The following is a 16,373-nucleotide window of genomic DNA, read 5'->3' as shown; positions in this document are numbered from 1 at the left end:
CTGCTCATGAAGCGCCCCTTCCCCCTCCCCCCCACGTGGGTATTTATAGAAACAAATGTGCCAGGGCAGAGTACCTACCCGGAAAATTGATCCCTGAATGAACCTCTCAGACCTCTCGCACTAGCCAGAAAGGAGCCATGCCAGTGACCCATTGCTTGTGTAGGCATGTTTTATGAGTGTTACAAGTTTGATCTCCACGGAGGGAGTAATTAAAATAGGAGGAAAAAATAAAAGACCACGAGGTCCCTACAGTTTGACATCAGACTGATGGAAATCAACAGCCCTGTGTTTGTAGGGAGAAGGCACAAATTAGGATTTTTAACAAGAGGGAGGTCAGGAAGCTCCAATATTTTGTTCCTGCTGCAGATTGCAAAACTGAATTTTGCACCAATAATGAGCGCTTTTCTCAACTCCCATGATCAGACCACGGATGGTTTCTGCTACAAGAAAGGAAATGTGTTTAAAGGTAGTGATGAGATCTTTTTTCCCTCTTTCTTCAACCAGATCCTCCAGTCCAGTTGAATTGGGCAGACAGCCATCTCTGTTCACTGTTGGAGTGTTTGCCAGAGTCAGGGGTGGGGTGGGAGGGGGCAGCTAGATCTGGCAGGTGCTTGCCCCAGAAATGACATCACTTAACAGATGGAAGTACAGGCCTTGCCCTCTTTCTTTCAGTAATGCTTGCTTTTTTCTTCCTTTTCTTCCTTTTTTTGTTTATTTTTTTTGGTCAGAAGGAAACATTATAAGTGGGTAAAAAGGTCAATGTAGCTACTTGTTCATGCTCATGAAGGGGAATGTTGATCCTCTCCGTCTATAAAAATGGCTTATTTTGCTAACACTAGTCTAGGACATTAGTGAGCTAAGAATTCACTACAAACCTTAAATGTTACATTCTCTGGGCAGTTACAGACAAATATGTATTATTATACAATGCATTAGAGAATATATATTTGTGGCAACCAGAGATTTTTTAGGGTGTTTTGTTTCTTGTTTGTTGAGAGCCTGGTCTTTTTTTTTTTTTTTTTTGGAGGAAGTAAGTTTGTCATTTGAAATTTTTCTAATAGTATAAGTCCAGGTTTTTAACTAAAGGTAAATCTTAAATCTTTGATGCCGTTTCCCAACTTTAACTATCATAAAATTAAATCTGAAAATGGAGCTGATTGGTCATATAATTCCACTACCAATGAGGAAACTGAGACGTAGAGTTGTAGTCAAGGTCACAGAGGTCACACAATCCTTCATTACATAGGTAGTAAGGTGCTGATGCAGAAAGCTATTGATTACTAAAAGTGCTTTATTTCTATCTAGAGTTCACTTTAAGAAAGGGGTACCTTTTTGATCAGAGAACCAATCTGTATTTCAGAATGAAGTGAAATGAAAATAGCAGATTGATTTAAAAGATATGATAGAGCCTCTTTAGAGAAAATACATACTATAATAATAATTGCATTTAAAAATTTTTCAAAACACTTTGTTATCTCATTTTATATAGTGTATGAAACAGAATTGGAACCCAGTTCTTCCTGATTAAGTATAACTTTATGCACTGCAACAAAGCTGCCTTTGCTGCACTCTGGTTTATCAGAAATGTTGTTGGGATTGTTATTTACCGATTCAACTAACTGTCTTAGAGCTCATTTTGGTATCAACTTGCTTTACTTGTGTCTGAACTCTGCAAGAATACTTGGGTTAGGAAATATGCTGGGATTTTTTGTTTGTTTTCTGTAGGATAATGTTGGTCAGGGGGATATACTATATAGTAGCCATACTTTTCAAAGAGTTATAAACTAGAAGGAATTTAGAGGTCATTGAGATCAACCCCCTGATTTTACTGAAGAAACTGAGGAAGCTTACTTTCTAAGGTTACACATTTGGTGACTGAATTTAACTCTCACTACTGCATAGTGGTTGAGGTTGTTAATTCTTGTGTTTCTAGGTTATAAAGATAGGCAGATACACTTTTCTGAACCTATATCTCCCCACACTTGTCAGACTGTTAGAAGTTTTTATTTTTAATTTTAGGACAGATCTTGGAAGAGCTATTTTTAAATAAGAGTGGAAAAAAACAAGTCATTGTGGAGGGGGAAAGTGATCTTGTCATAGGAACTTTCCCTAGCACCTCTTTATACACATTATATATATGAAGGGTGATGCTAGGTTACACATATAACATAAAGATTATAAACTTTGAGACTTAACTTGTCCCTTTAACCTTTTCTTCCTGGTGTCTCTGCATGTTTGTCACATTATCTGTCTTATCTTGCTATTTGTCTGCCCATTTCTATCATCTATTCATCTCTTTCTGTCTCTGCCTCTGCCTCTCTGCTTCTGTTTCTCTGTCTCTGTCTGTCACTGTTATCTATGTCCATATCTATGTTATATCTCCATTCATTTTCTTTACCTTTGATTATCAAGCTAAAAGTATTCCAGATAACCTTCTGCAAGTTGTCTTGAGGCATATGGGAGATGCTACTGTAGCATTTTCCTTATTTAATTTTCAAATGTAATTTGATAACATTTCATGATGCTGTTCTTATGTAAAGCATTCTCCAGGCATTAATCATCCATGCCTGAATTCAATGGGGACTCAATAAGTGGTAGTATTCCCATTTAATGGATGGGGATATTTCAAAGCAGAGAAGGTAAATAGATGGTGTGGGAGGTGTAATGAAAATTCTAATCTTCTTGGATTCTATCTTTTTTCCTAGACTAATAGACAATGCTTTTGATGACATCAGAATAGTGTATTATGACATTTAATGTATTTGAGAATATTAGCTCTTTGAGTTAGCAAGGGCTTGCCATTGTATTATTGGCAGTGATTATAATTACCACAAAGAGTAGAGCATCGTGTTTTGTTTTATTTTTTAAAAAATATTTTTCAACATTTTAAAAAAAGTATTCTTTGAGCAGAGGTTGGTGGTCAGAGGAGTATTTTACAATGGAAGCAAGGTAGTCTAGATTAGAGACTGTCTGACAGCATCATGGGATGTGAGAGAGGTATTGATATTTAAGTCTTGAGTTTATTACCTATCCCTGGCAGATGTATATTCTGGAAGTAATTCTAACTAATCTCTTCTTTCCATCTTCCCCCCAGAGATTTTTTTTTAGGCTGCTGCAAATTGTTCCCAGGTTTTAGGATAGTGTATCTGCTTTCATTGAATTCAAAGTCTATGATAATAAATGCAGTATAAGATTCAAGGTCCCTAGAGAATATTTGTCATTCCCTAGGCTTTGACTTCATGTTTTCTTATAGTAATATGTAAGGCAATTCTCAATAATGTAGTGCAATATGGAGATTAACCAGGCATTGTTGACATTTAAATCATAAAATATTTCCAAAACCTACAACTGTTTTATAATTTATATTTCCAATTATGCAAAACACTGAAATACCTATTTAAAAAGTCCTTAAAATTCTCAACTACCAAATTGAACTTTTTACACTTAAAAACAACTCTTCTGTAGTATCACTGAGGAGTCTCTAGAGTCCCAAATTTTATTTAGTCATTAATAAAACTCCCAACACTTAAAGCTTTGCTGTGGCGTCTTGGGCTTTCTTAAACTCTGCTGTTCGAATTTCTCTACCTTGACTTGTAGAGATTGACTTTTTTGGAAAGATTTGGTCATTTTGATTTTTCCTTTGCTCATGTTTCCTTTTTGCTTTTGAGGCCATAAAAACAGTGGAAATTGGGGAAGAAAAAAAAAAAAGATGAGAAACTAGACTGGCACATTATAACTAATCTGCTGCTTTTATTTCCATTAATTTTACCATTTAGGAATCTGCCCAGTATTTTAAAATTCCTATCTTTTTATTCTTTTTTTTCTTTTTTCTATTACCTAGATTCCCCCTTTTATCCCCTCTCTCTTCCCTATCTCCAGAAGAATCTCTTATAAAAAAGGTTTCTGTTGCCCAGTATTTACTATATAGTGAAAGTGACAATTCCTACCATGTTTATGTCCTTTAAAACATTCATTTTTAAAAGTATTGGCAAATTGATAATAGGAAAGGATCTCTTCTGTAGATAAGGAAACTTGAGGAAAATCTCATGGCTGAAAGGCCTTAGAAGTGTACATGTATCAAAACTGACTTATCCAAATAGTTAACATACTTTCCATATCTGCATACATAGTATCCACTAAAAAAGTTGCTAAAAATCTTGGTGGCTATTATGGCGCTAAATTGCCATTTACTAACATAAACTATCCTGTGTCACGTGCCCAATTGTTATATTGTCTCCAAATAGGCCCAACTATCCCATAAAGGAGCTTTTGGATTATAAGATCCTAGATTTAGAACTGGAAGAGATCATCTAGTTTAACTCCCTCATTTTTAGGAAACCCATGTATACATATATGTAACCGGTTTAACTCCTGAGACATAACATATCCCTGTATTGAAAACATTAACATATATACCTCAGATAAATTAAAGAATAGTAGAAGTAGAATTTAGAAATAAATGGTGTTGGTAGCATTTAATTTCACCACCCCTCATTTTGAGGAAGCTGAAGCAGAGGGAGGTTAAGTGACTTGCTAGTAAATAGCAAAGCAGGCTCCCATCATTTCAGTCTGGATTGCTACAATACCCTATTACTGGTGGGTCTGCTTGGCTCAAGTCTCTCCCCACTCCACTTCATCTTATGTTCAGCCATTAAAGTGATTTCCTAAAGTGCAGGTCTGACCATGCCACCTTCCCTATCCACCAATCCAATAAATTTCAGTGGCTTCTAATTGCCTCCACAAACACAAACAAAATGCCTTTTTTTGACATTCAAAGCCCTTCATAACCTAGTCCCCTCCTAACTTGCCAGTTTTCTTTCATTTTAATTCCCAACACATTTCTCTTTGATCCAAAGATAATGGCTGGCCTCCTGGCTTTTCCTTGAATGAGACACTCCCATTTTTCAATTCCAGGCTTTTCCTTTGGCTGTTTCCCATGCCTAGGACTTTCTTCTCCTTATGCTCTGGCTACTGACCTCCCTGTGTTCTTCTAAGTCTTAATTAAAATCCAGTTTTCTAAAAGAAACCTTTCTCAAGCCCTCTGAATTCCTGTGCTTTTCAACTCATAATTATTATTTATCTGGTTATATATAGCTTGTTTTTATACATCTGATGGCAGATTATTTCTCCTGTTAGACAGTAAGCTTCCAGCTTACCTCTTTTTTATATCCAAAATGGCTGGCACATGGTAGGAACTTATTGTTTGGTCTATAGACAGTTGAAAGCAGGTGCTTCCTAGGATCAAATATGTAGAAACAGTATATACCATCCAGACCAATTCTCTTATTTTTCAGATGAGTAAACTATGATCCTAAAAAGTTTTATAGGTCACATAAGTAAACATGTTCAAAAGGCTGGAATGTATCCATTCCATCACAGTGCTGCTTTGGGTACTCCTGACATACTCATATTCACCACCTTTTGGGACAGGAATATTGCATTTATGGTGGCACACATACCTGAAGTTGACATTGCTAACTAAAGTCTTTGTTAAAAAGCTGAGTTTTTCTTGTTGCACAAAAATATAGTCTTCTGGATTGACTTAGGTTGGTGACCAAATGTCTTGCTGGAAAAAGTGAAGGGGATGGATTATTTGTCAGAATAGGTAACCTTTTGTAACCCTAGCTCTGATGAAAAGTAAGAGACTTTTTAGATAGTAAAGAGAATAAGGATTTTATAAGATGTTACCAGAAGTACCTCCAGTCTTGATTTGGTGAAATGAATCCTTGTCCAACATTGTTTGGTCTTGTTCTCCATTAAGAGTGGCCAAACAGTAGATGATTCATACCCATCTTTGTGTAAAAGCTCAAAATTCATAGCAGCAGCTCTCCTTTGGAGAGGAAGACTAGTGCCTACAAGATAGGGCAACTTTAGAAAAAGTAACTTCTTTTTTTTTTCCTCCTCCTCCCCTTCTCCTTTTCCTTGTCTTTCTTCTTCTGTCTTTCTCCTCTTTCTTCTCCTCCCTTTCCTTCTCATTTTTTTCCTCCTCTAAATTTTCAGTATCTTCACCACCATCTTGGGGATTTTTGGAAGGTCTCCACTCAGTTTATTAATACATTTAATTCTGAAATGTAAATTAAGCCATATGGAGTAAGGTAGATGGGAAGCTGATGTACAGAATGCTTAGGTCAAAGAGATAGACTCTTCATGCTCTAATTGCAACATATATCTTTGACTTCCAGATTGCTGGTAGCAAGCACGTTATGAATGATCACCTGGTCCTTGGCAGCCACGCACAACTCCAGGTACAGCAGCTTTTTGAAGATAATAGTAATAAGAGGACAGTTCTTACTACACAACCAAACGGGCTTACAACAGTTGGTAAAACTGGATTGCCACTAGTACAAGACAGACAATTGGACAGCGTTCATAGACGGCAAGGGAGCTCCAACTCTTTGAAGTCTGTAGAAGGAACTGGAAAAGTGAAAGCCGCCTCTATGACACCGGAACAGGCAATGAAGCAATATGTGCTAAAGCTAACAGCCTTCGAACACCATGAGATTTTTAGTTACCCTGAAATATACTTTTTGGGTCCAAACGCAAAGAAACGCCAAGGCACGACAGGCGGGCCAAACAATGGTGGCTATGATGATGACCAGGGCTCTTATGTGCAAGTGCCTCACGATCACATTGCTTATAGGTACGAAGTCCTAAAGGTCATAGGGAAAGGTAGCTTTGGACAAGTGGTGAAGGCCTATGACCACAAAGTGCATCAACACGTGGCCCTCAAGATGGTGAGGAACGAAAAGCGTTTCCACCGGCAGGCTGCAGAGGAAATCCGGATCCTGGAGCATCTGCGGAAACAGGACAAGGATAACAACATGAACGTCATCCACATGCTGGAGAACTTCACTTTCCGCAATCACATATGCATGACCTTTGAGTTACTGAGTATGAACCTCTATGAGCTGATCAAGAAAAACAAATTTCAGGGCTTCAGCTTGCCCCTGGTTCGAAAATTTGCCCATTCGATTTTGCAGTGCTTAGATGCTTTACACAAAAATAGAATCATTCACTGTGACCTTAAACCCGAGAACATCTTATTAAAGCAACAGGGTAGGAGTGGTATTAAGGTGATTGATTTTGGCTCCAGTTGTTACGAACATCAGCGTGTCTACACGTACATTCAGTCGCGTTTTTATCGGGCACCGGAGGTGATTCTTGGTGCTCGGTATGGGATGCCTATTGATATGTGGAGCTTGGGCTGTATTCTAGCAGAGCTCCTTACAGGTTACCCTCTCTTGCCTGGGGAAGATGAAGGGGACCAGTTGGCTTGTATGATTGAACTCTTGGGCATGCCTGCCCCCAAACTTCTAGACGCATCCAAACGAGCCAAAAATTTTGTGAGCTCTAAGGGTTATCCCCGGTACTGCACTGTTACAACTCTGTCCGACGGCTCCATCATTCTGAATGGTGGCCGCTCCCGAAGGGGGAAACTGAGGGGCCCGCCAGAGAGTAGAGAGTGGGGCACTGCACTTAAGGGGTGTGATGATCCGCTTTTCCTTGATTTCTTGAAACAGTGTTTGGAATGGGATCCTGCCATACGCATGACCCCCGGCCAGGCGTTGAGACACCCCTGGCTTCGGAGGCGCCTGCCAAAGCCTCCAACTGGGGAGAAGACAGCAGCAAAACGGATAACAGAGAGCGCTGGTGCTATAACGTCTATTTCCAAGTTACCTCCACCTTCAAGCTCAGCATCAAAACTGAGGACTAATTTGGCACAAATGACAGATGCCAATGGGAATATTCAGCAGAGGACAGTGTTGCCAAAACTTGTTAGCTGAGCTTGAGTGCCCTAATGCTGGTAATCCGAGAGATACTCTATTGCTGGGCCTTATTCATTTGAAACAAGTAGCTCAGATGTTTTCATTTGCTCAATTTTACTTATTTGTATCTTTTTAGCACTTATTTTAATGTAAGAGTTGTTCATTTTGTTTTTATAAAGTATATGGGGACAATGCTTTAAGTTTTTATAGTTTTAAAGAATGTTTTGTCTTCTAAAGTATGATGAGCCTTACTGTATTTCGTGTGGCAGAGTAATAAATATCAATGGCAGGCCATTGATTACGACATGACTGTCATGCGTTACAGCTTGGTGTCAAAGATAATTCACTATGTTTTTATGGTTCACATTATAGTTTCCTCAGAGTGGTTGCCCCGTAAGCCTCTCCCCATCTTCCACATTTGCCCACCAATGGAGCGTGTACTGTTGTTTTCCGTAACATCTGGGAGGTAGGAGTAGGAGTGGTCAGGGTGGAAGTGATCTGTCCTCTGAAGATACAGTTGTGTCCTACAGTATTTTTGAAAGGTCACTATTAAGATCCAAAACAAAAGCAAAAATAAGATCCTGAAGATAAATTTTGTCTTATTAGCATTCAGACAGTGTGTAAAAAGCAAGAGAAGCAGACTGTGGGTGGATGAATGAAGATGGGAATCTGTGCTCTTCTAAAATCTTACAATATGACAGATGAGCAGCTTTGTAAAGAGAAACTCATGTATTGCAAAATGTTTTAAACCTAATTTTAGATGTGTAGCCCAAGGAGTATTTCTCTTTCTCTCTGTTCCTTCGTTCACTCCTTACCTAACTTCCACTCTGCCCTTCTTACCCCACTGTGACCTCTCTTGATTGCAGCTGCAGTTTGCTTTTTTTTTTCTTTCAAGTAGCCCCTCGAATTGGTAACATAGAGAAGACTTTTCATTTCTGATGGATTATGACCTCAGTTGAAAACTCTAGGAGGAAAACTAGATTGACTAGCTATGTGTTATTCCGAGATGGTACCAAAAGTTTCTTTTAGCCCAAGAAGAACTCATTCTTCACTTAGAAAAATTTAAATCTCCACTAATAGCAGAAGTATTTGTATAGCTGCCCCAGGTAGGATTGATTCACACCAGCACTAAAAAAAAAAAAAAAAGGAAAAAAAAGGAATAATTATAATTCAAGGACACTTTCGTTTTTACTTACTCCAGGAATGATAATTGAAAGAACACTAGATGTTACATTCCTATCTTATTTTACATTTTATTTGGAAAGCATTTCTAGTTTCTTTTTTTCTTTTTCTTTTCCTTTTTTTTTCTTTTTCTTTTCTTTTTTTTTTTTCTTTTTCTTTTTTTTTTTTTTTTTTTTTTTTTTTTTTTGAGGAAAACACTTCACCTGGAAGAATAATATCCAGATTAGGAAAGGGATTATTTCTTCTGTGAATAGTAATGATTCCCATGACTGCAGAGTCAGTATTTCATCACAAATTGATCAACAGTGAGATGCACCAGATAAGTAAGGAGGGCCAAAGAGCAAGTTTACAGAATGTGTAATTTAATATAGAAAGATTTCTGGCTGTTTGGACAAGAGGCTTTAGTTAGGGTAATAAATTAGCATAAATGATTTTTATATGAACAGAGAATCTTAAATTGCCTGTAAATTGTTTTACAAGTACTTAAAGCATGGTCCCCAGTGAGGCCAAGAAAGTTTCCGGTTAATTTCTTCTCCTATTTACCTTACAACTTCATTTCTTTTTTTCAAAATAGCAAAACCATTTTGAACAAAACATTTTATTTAGCCTTGTGGGTTGGTTGATAGTGGAGAAAAATGCTCAGGAAATACATAAATATTTGCCAAAAAAAAAATCAATACTTTAAAATTAAAATTCATTTTTATTAAGGTATTGGTGTTGATATTTGCTTTAATATTTAAAGTTGTCACCAATAAATTAATCTGTACTTTTCCTTTATTTAAAAATGATAGCTTCTTGCCCCTAGTCCAAATAAAACGTTGTAGAATACCGAATGCAATTTTATGTAATCTGTGAGAGTGCAATAATAGATGAGTGTTGCATTTTAAGTGATACTAATGTGATACACAAACTGATCAGTGGCTTTTGAAATTTAAATATCTGCTTATTTATTAACATTCAATCTTAGGAAATCCAAGGTTTGGTTTACCTGCAAACCACAAGTCCCTTAATGATGGTTATGGAATCAACAAAACAAAAATGTCAAGACTCAATTTTCCTTTTCCTTCTCCTTTTGCTTCTCCCTTTTCCTTTTAATTTCCAGTTTGTCAATATCTAGTTTTAAATATTGAAGCCTGAGCCTGAGCCTGCTTTTAATATACATTTCATAATAAAACAATTAAAAACAATCATTGATGGGTTAATGCCACTTGTCTTCTTTTCTAAATTTTTTTTCTCCCACCCAACTGGTTCTTAAAATGCCAATAATGCATTTGTGACTGACTATTCATAAATGCAACCGGAAACTTTTAGGCCAAACTTGAGTGTGCAGAGATATTTTTTTAACCCCCAATACAGTGAAATTTCCTCTATCCTTAAAAAAAAATCCTGCTATATTAACAGCTTTCTGTGGTATGGCTGCTTTAAAATATTCTAACACACACACATATATATATAATGTAAAGAAGGAAAAATGTCGCATCTTGCTTTGATGTAAATTTAAGAATTATTCTGTTAAGGGCTCTGATAGGCTGCTAGTAGTTGGCTTGGAAACAGCACTTAGCCTCACAGGTGACCATTGTCTAGGGATGTCTGAGCTGTTTTCAGACCGAGTAATAGCACCGTGTTGTCTTGTCTTTGGTTGCAGTCTCATTTGGCTCAGTTTCTTGCACCACTGGAGTGTTTTTGCCACTTAAGTGTATCGCTAAAACCATGGAAGGATAGAGTGATGCAAGACTGTGTAGATTAACAATAGAGTATAAATCGTGCCCTTAGTGTTAACAATGTGCCTTTTGTTATGAATGCCATGTTGTAAGGCATGCATCTGGGCTTCTCTAACCCTTTGAATATGAGGTAGTAAGGACCAGGAATTTCTTTTTTAAAAAGGTAAACCTGTCTTAAAACATCAAGTTAACTTTCAAAGGCCTTAATGCTAACCATAAGGCATGAGTCACTCACCATATGGTGGGTGCCTCAACACACACCACCTTGCCACACAGGTAATGCCTACTTTACTTAAAGGGTTGAAGACAGCATTCCTTAGTTATTTGTATCTTTAACATCAGACTGATTTTTTAAATGCTATTTTTTTTTTGGTTATGTGAACACTAAACAGAAATCAACTGTATTTGTAAAATTTACCTCAAACTGTTTAATTTTATAGTGTGATTAATCCCAGGGCATTTGGTTTGAACCAAAGTGCATTCCTTTTCTATGTACCTGGCTGTAGTAAAGGCAAAGCCAGGGATTTTTACAATTTGGGTGCGAGGCACTTAAGCCACTTTTACCTGAATGGGTGGTTTGGAGTCATATGAAATCACTCCATCAGAATGTTAAAAAACACTTTAGACATCAGTAGCATTGGGCCATATTGGAATCTTTTAAGCCAGCAATTGAAGCATGGATTATTTTAAAAGACATGCCATTTGTTTTTTTAATTTTTTTCTCATCAAAAAGATATTTCTTGTAAGCAGAAGATTTTTTTTTTTTACAAAGAGATTCTGTCAAAAAAGATTTTAATATTGCCCAATTCAGTGCTACGGTAGCATTTAAGACACACACATCGTGAACCATTTGTTTCTAGGGGCTTGTACATCTCTGCTATAAAAATATATCAGAAGTCATTGTAATTACTCAGCTCAACTGCTACAATTATGTCTAGGCAGTGGCTTGGGTTTTTATCAAGCGACAACTTAGACAACGTGACTGTGATATGCTGCAACTGTGTGTACTGAAAATATGTGAAAAAAAATGATTGAATGTGGATTGTATATATGTATGTAAAAAAAAAAAATCTGTGAGATGCTGCTGTCGCCACTGAACATTAAATATGTTGTAGTGGATTCTAATCCTAGTGGCCAGTTCTATGATACTGTGTGTATTGTACAGCTGATGGCAGGAGTAAGACTGTTTAGTGAATATTTGTTGAATTTTATTGTTGTGGCCAGAGATCATTTCAGAATAAAATTTTAATGTCCTACCTTTCCTTCTCCCCTTCTCTAACTAGAGGGCTATTCTGCTAATGTCATTCCCCTGTGTAATCTGAATGATTCAATTGGTCTGAAAAAACCTGAAAAATTTTCAGGATACTATACAAGTAAACTTGTGCCAGCCATCTCAAAATTTTAAAAAATATTTTCAATTTGTTCACCTGCCACAATGGATTCATCATGTGTTTGAAGAATTTTAAGTCAAAAAGATTTTTTAACAACAAAAAAAATTATGAGGCAGGTCTTTTTCTTAATGGACTATTCTGTTCATCTGTCTGCAGTAGTTTTTTTTTAATGTTTTTCCCTCTCCCCACCCCACCCCCATTTTCTTTCTTTGTGTGGCCCTGCCATGTGCTTCCATTTGGATACTTAAGTTATAAGGATTCTGGAGTCCTCAAGGAACCAATCACCCTATGAATATATAGGAAAAATTTCCCTTTCCCAATACCCCTGTCCTTGTCTGTCTACTATGATTGGCAAAATTTTCCCTTCCCTGTGTGTGTGTCTTAATGCTTATGCTTCTATAGTCACATTTTATGATTTCCCTGATTTGCCTTTTTTTTTCCCTAAATGTTTTTAGTTTTTTTTTTTTTGTCTCTGATGTGATGGATAAATTTGAAAATAAGGTTTGGAGTCTGCAAGTAGGACTTGAAAAATTAATGTGAAGTTCAGTTAATACTAGAAAGGTTTATTTTACAAATGTGGAGAAACGTTTTCTCATCAATTTTGCAAATAATTGCAAAGAATCTTAAAATTTTTAAGAGACCATTGTTGGTCATTAGTTGTTAGTTGGCTTATTAGGTAGAATTCTGGGCCTGAGATTAAGCAAGATGGGAACCTACATCTACCCTAAGCAGTTATTACCTACATATATGCCTCTAGGCAAGTCATTTAAACTCTCTGCCTTTATCTGTAAAATGAAAAGGAAGGATTGGATTTAATGACCTTAAAAGCAAGAGTTTCCTTCATACTCTTAAGTCTATGACCCCAAGACAAAATCATCTTTTATGCCCTCTCCACTGCAGGAACTTCCCAGACAGCACACATTGATGGGCTGTATTCAAAGACTTCGTGAATGATCTGTGCTTATTCCCAAGGCATTCCATTCCCTTTTTGGACAATGAAACCTAATAACTGCTTCTGGGTCTGTTCTCTAAGGCTTTATAGAATAAGCTTAACCTTTCCCCTATAGATCAACATTTCAAATATTTGAAGTCTCTAATTCTCTCTTCTCCAGTCTATATCCTTAGGCTCATCGTTATGTCCTCAGATGATTTTCCTTCCAGTTTTATTCCCCCCAAACCCTTTCTCTAGAATAGAAGCTGTTTCAAAAATATGTTAATGGTATTTCAATATCATTGGCTTCCTTTGTAGTCCTAGATGTTTTATTTGCTTCATTTAAAATGGGATCCCATGGGCTTTCCTTGATTGCCAAAAAGGGCTATGGCACACATACACATATAAGGTTAAGAACCCGTTTTGAAACAGGATCTCTTAAAATATGGTACCCAGAACCAAACACAATTGATTGTGATTTGACCAGTAGAGGTTACACTGGAATTACTAATACTTCCCTGTTGGTCTAAAGACCAGGGTCACCCATTGCATCTGGCCCCATTACTTTTGTCTTGCCCCTGGAATCTGGAGCATTCTCATCAGTGAGGCTGATGACTTTGCTCACAGCTTTGCCTCCCTTAAGTCCAGTTCATGCACAAGTCAAAGCATCCCCTTTCTGATGCCATTGCTTCTCTCCCAGAATGAAGGATGAACATTGATAAGAGCTCACTAGCTTTTCAGTGAGGTAGGCCATGTCACTGACTTCCTGAACCTCTAGGCAAATCAAACTTATCCAAATTTTCATTCAGAACTGTTAAGTTAGATCACCCCCATATTGTACTTTTAACAACATAATTAAAAAACAAATCCAAACCTAAAGAAATGATTTTATATTTCCATATTATATTTCATTTGGTTGTTTCCACTCCAGGCTTTTGAACCTGGCTTCAGAATGATCTTTTATCCTCTCAATGTTCTATTGAATTTAGACAAATATTTTAGTTTTTTTATTAACAATAATTTATAATATATGTAAATATATTTACATGATATAATGTAGTGTTAAAAATACATAATTTCTAATACAACATTCCATAGTGTTATATTCCACATATATGTATTATCTATATTAAAATATATTAACAATATATAATAATTTATAGTATAATATGCATTATGTATTGTATTACATGTAACATGTATTATATATAGTGTATATTATACATATACTATTGATATATAACAATTTATAATATATGAATTTATATGTATAATACAATGTATTTATATGTATAACCATATAATATGTAATAATATATGATAAATATATTATTAACACATAATAATTTATAATATGTGTTATGAATGTCTTATATAATATATTGATAATATATAGTAATTTATAATATGTTTAATAATATGATAGTAATATAATCTCTTGTGATAATAACTGTCTTACAATTTTGATATATCCTCTCTTCATTTAGTCAGTATCTTTTTAATTGGGAGTGTTTTAGGTATAGTAAGAAAATGTGGACTAAATGACTAGCACTATTTGTGTCTAATTGCATTTATCATCATTCTTTCAAGCACAAAACTCTCCCTTCTATTCCCTTTAGAATCAAACTTTAGGGATATTCATTTCCCAATCCTTGTCTTCTAGCAAGATGATATGGTGTGTAAGGAGTGTTTTGAACTTCATAGTGAGAGGATTTGGGTTGAAGTACTGGCTTTGGCCATCTAATAGCTGGAAATACCAATAGGCAAATCATTAAACTTTAGTTTTTGCTCTGTAAAATTGAAATAATACTTACCTAAGAACAGTCCTAGATTAACTAAAATATCATGCAAATCTGAGCTGTTATACTGAGTATATTAGTCTTTAAAGCAAAGACCTGAATGTATTTTGTTGTTGGGTTTTCCATGATTTCAGGGATCTCTGTATTTTTTGAAAACAAACCAAAAAAAAAAAAAAAAATAACTCATTGGTGTAGCTGTAGGAACCCACCGGAAAGAAAAAAAAAAAAAAAAACCAGGAAAACCATAAAATATGAAAACTCTAAAAACATAAGAATTAAAAGACAGGAACAGAGTTTAAAACATCCCAGAGCTCAATCCATGATGATAATCTATCTGTTTACCTACTTCTCTCCTTCTTAAATTGTCACTCATTCAATTTGTGTGTTAAATAAGAACTATATTGTTTGGTCATTTTAAATTAAGCATTTTTGTGTAATGATACTATTAGTAAGTCTAGATCATAGAATCATAATAGTTGTAGGGGTATAAGGGACTTAAGGCAGCTAAGTGATACAGTAGATAAAAAAGCACTAGGCTTGGAATCAGGAAGAGCTGAGTTCATATATGGCTCTAGATACTAACTGTGTGACTCTGAGCAAATAATTTGCTTCCATTCTTCTGTAAAATGGGAGCACACAGGAGAAGAAAATATCAAGTCCAGTATCTTAGCCAAGAAAAATGATGGATAAAAATCTGTGGGTCATGTAGAATCAGTCATAACTAAACAAATAAATGATAAGGAATTTAAGAGAACATTAAGATTCTGGCCAAGTGGCAAAGGTTTGAACTTAGATCTTCGGAATCTAATACTTAGTATGGTTGTAAGGCTGAAATGAGGCCTCCTGGGAACTTGCCTACATAGACCAGAAATAGAACATATTTATGTATATGTATGTATGTATGTGTATGTGTGCCTGTGTGTGTGTGTGTATTGTTATTGAGTCATTTTAGTTGTATCTGATTCTTTATGGCCTCACTTGGGATTTTCTTGGCAAAGTACTAGTTTGCTGTTTCCTTCTCTAGCTCATTTTACAGATAAGGAAACTGAGGCAAACAGGATTAAGTGACTTGCCCAGGGTCACACAGCCACAGTCTGAGGCTGGATTTGAATTCAAGAAAATGAGTCTTCCTAACTCCAAAGTGGTGTTGCCTCTATTATTCCACATAGATGCTTCTATGTGTATAGATAAATACACATGTATATATCATCTGTTATTAACTTAATTTTAAAAATTATTTTTATTATCTTGGAAGGAGTCAACAGTCTGTCATTTTGGTCTGCCCCTGCCTTGATGTGAACCTCCCCTCACATCTGTTCCCCTCTTCCTGCATATGTTCAATGATGAAAATAATTGCCACTTGCCTAAATCTCAATTTAATGTTTCTCTGAAGAGGGCTGGTATTTAACATCAATAATTTACAACTATTAAAATATGGTCATTATATACATACCAGAGCATCTAGATAAATCTCAGGTATAGAGATAGAATCAAGAGACTGTTCATCTTTACAAAGATAGCTCTATATGGATCTCTTGGTACTTTACAAATGTCATTTTTATCTCAATAGATTAGGATTGTCC

The 16,373-nt window shown here is 36.0% G+C and overlaps 1 protein-coding gene across 2 annotated transcripts in view; it reads left to right on the top strand.

The window, feature by feature from the left end:
- Positions 1 to 11,926, top strand: part of DYRK2 (dual specificity tyrosine phosphorylation regulated kinase 2) — a 37,589-nt gene extending 25,663 nt beyond the window's left edge. For both annotated transcript variants that reach the window (XM_074269695.1, XM_074269696.1), the window contains one exon: positions 6,183 to 11,926. In XM_074269695.1, coding sequence (XP_074125796.1) covers positions 6,183 to 7,784 — 1,602 coding nt within the window. In that variant the 3' untranslated portion in view covers positions 7,785 to 11,926. The remainder of the gene's footprint in view (positions 1 to 6,182) is intronic.
- Positions 11,927 to 16,373: the final 4,447 nt, after the last annotated feature.

The sequence above is a fragment of the Sminthopsis crassicaudata genome, chromosome 5 (assembly GCF_048593235.1).
Source record: "Sminthopsis crassicaudata isolate SCR6 chromosome 5, ASM4859323v1, whole genome shotgun sequence".
In the NCBI taxonomy this organism is placed as follows: domain Eukaryota; kingdom Metazoa; phylum Chordata; class Mammalia; order Dasyuromorphia; family Dasyuridae; genus Sminthopsis; species Sminthopsis crassicaudata.
The sequence above is the reverse complement of the archived record's forward strand: the minus strand, read 5'-3'. Positions and strand labels throughout refer to the sequence as shown.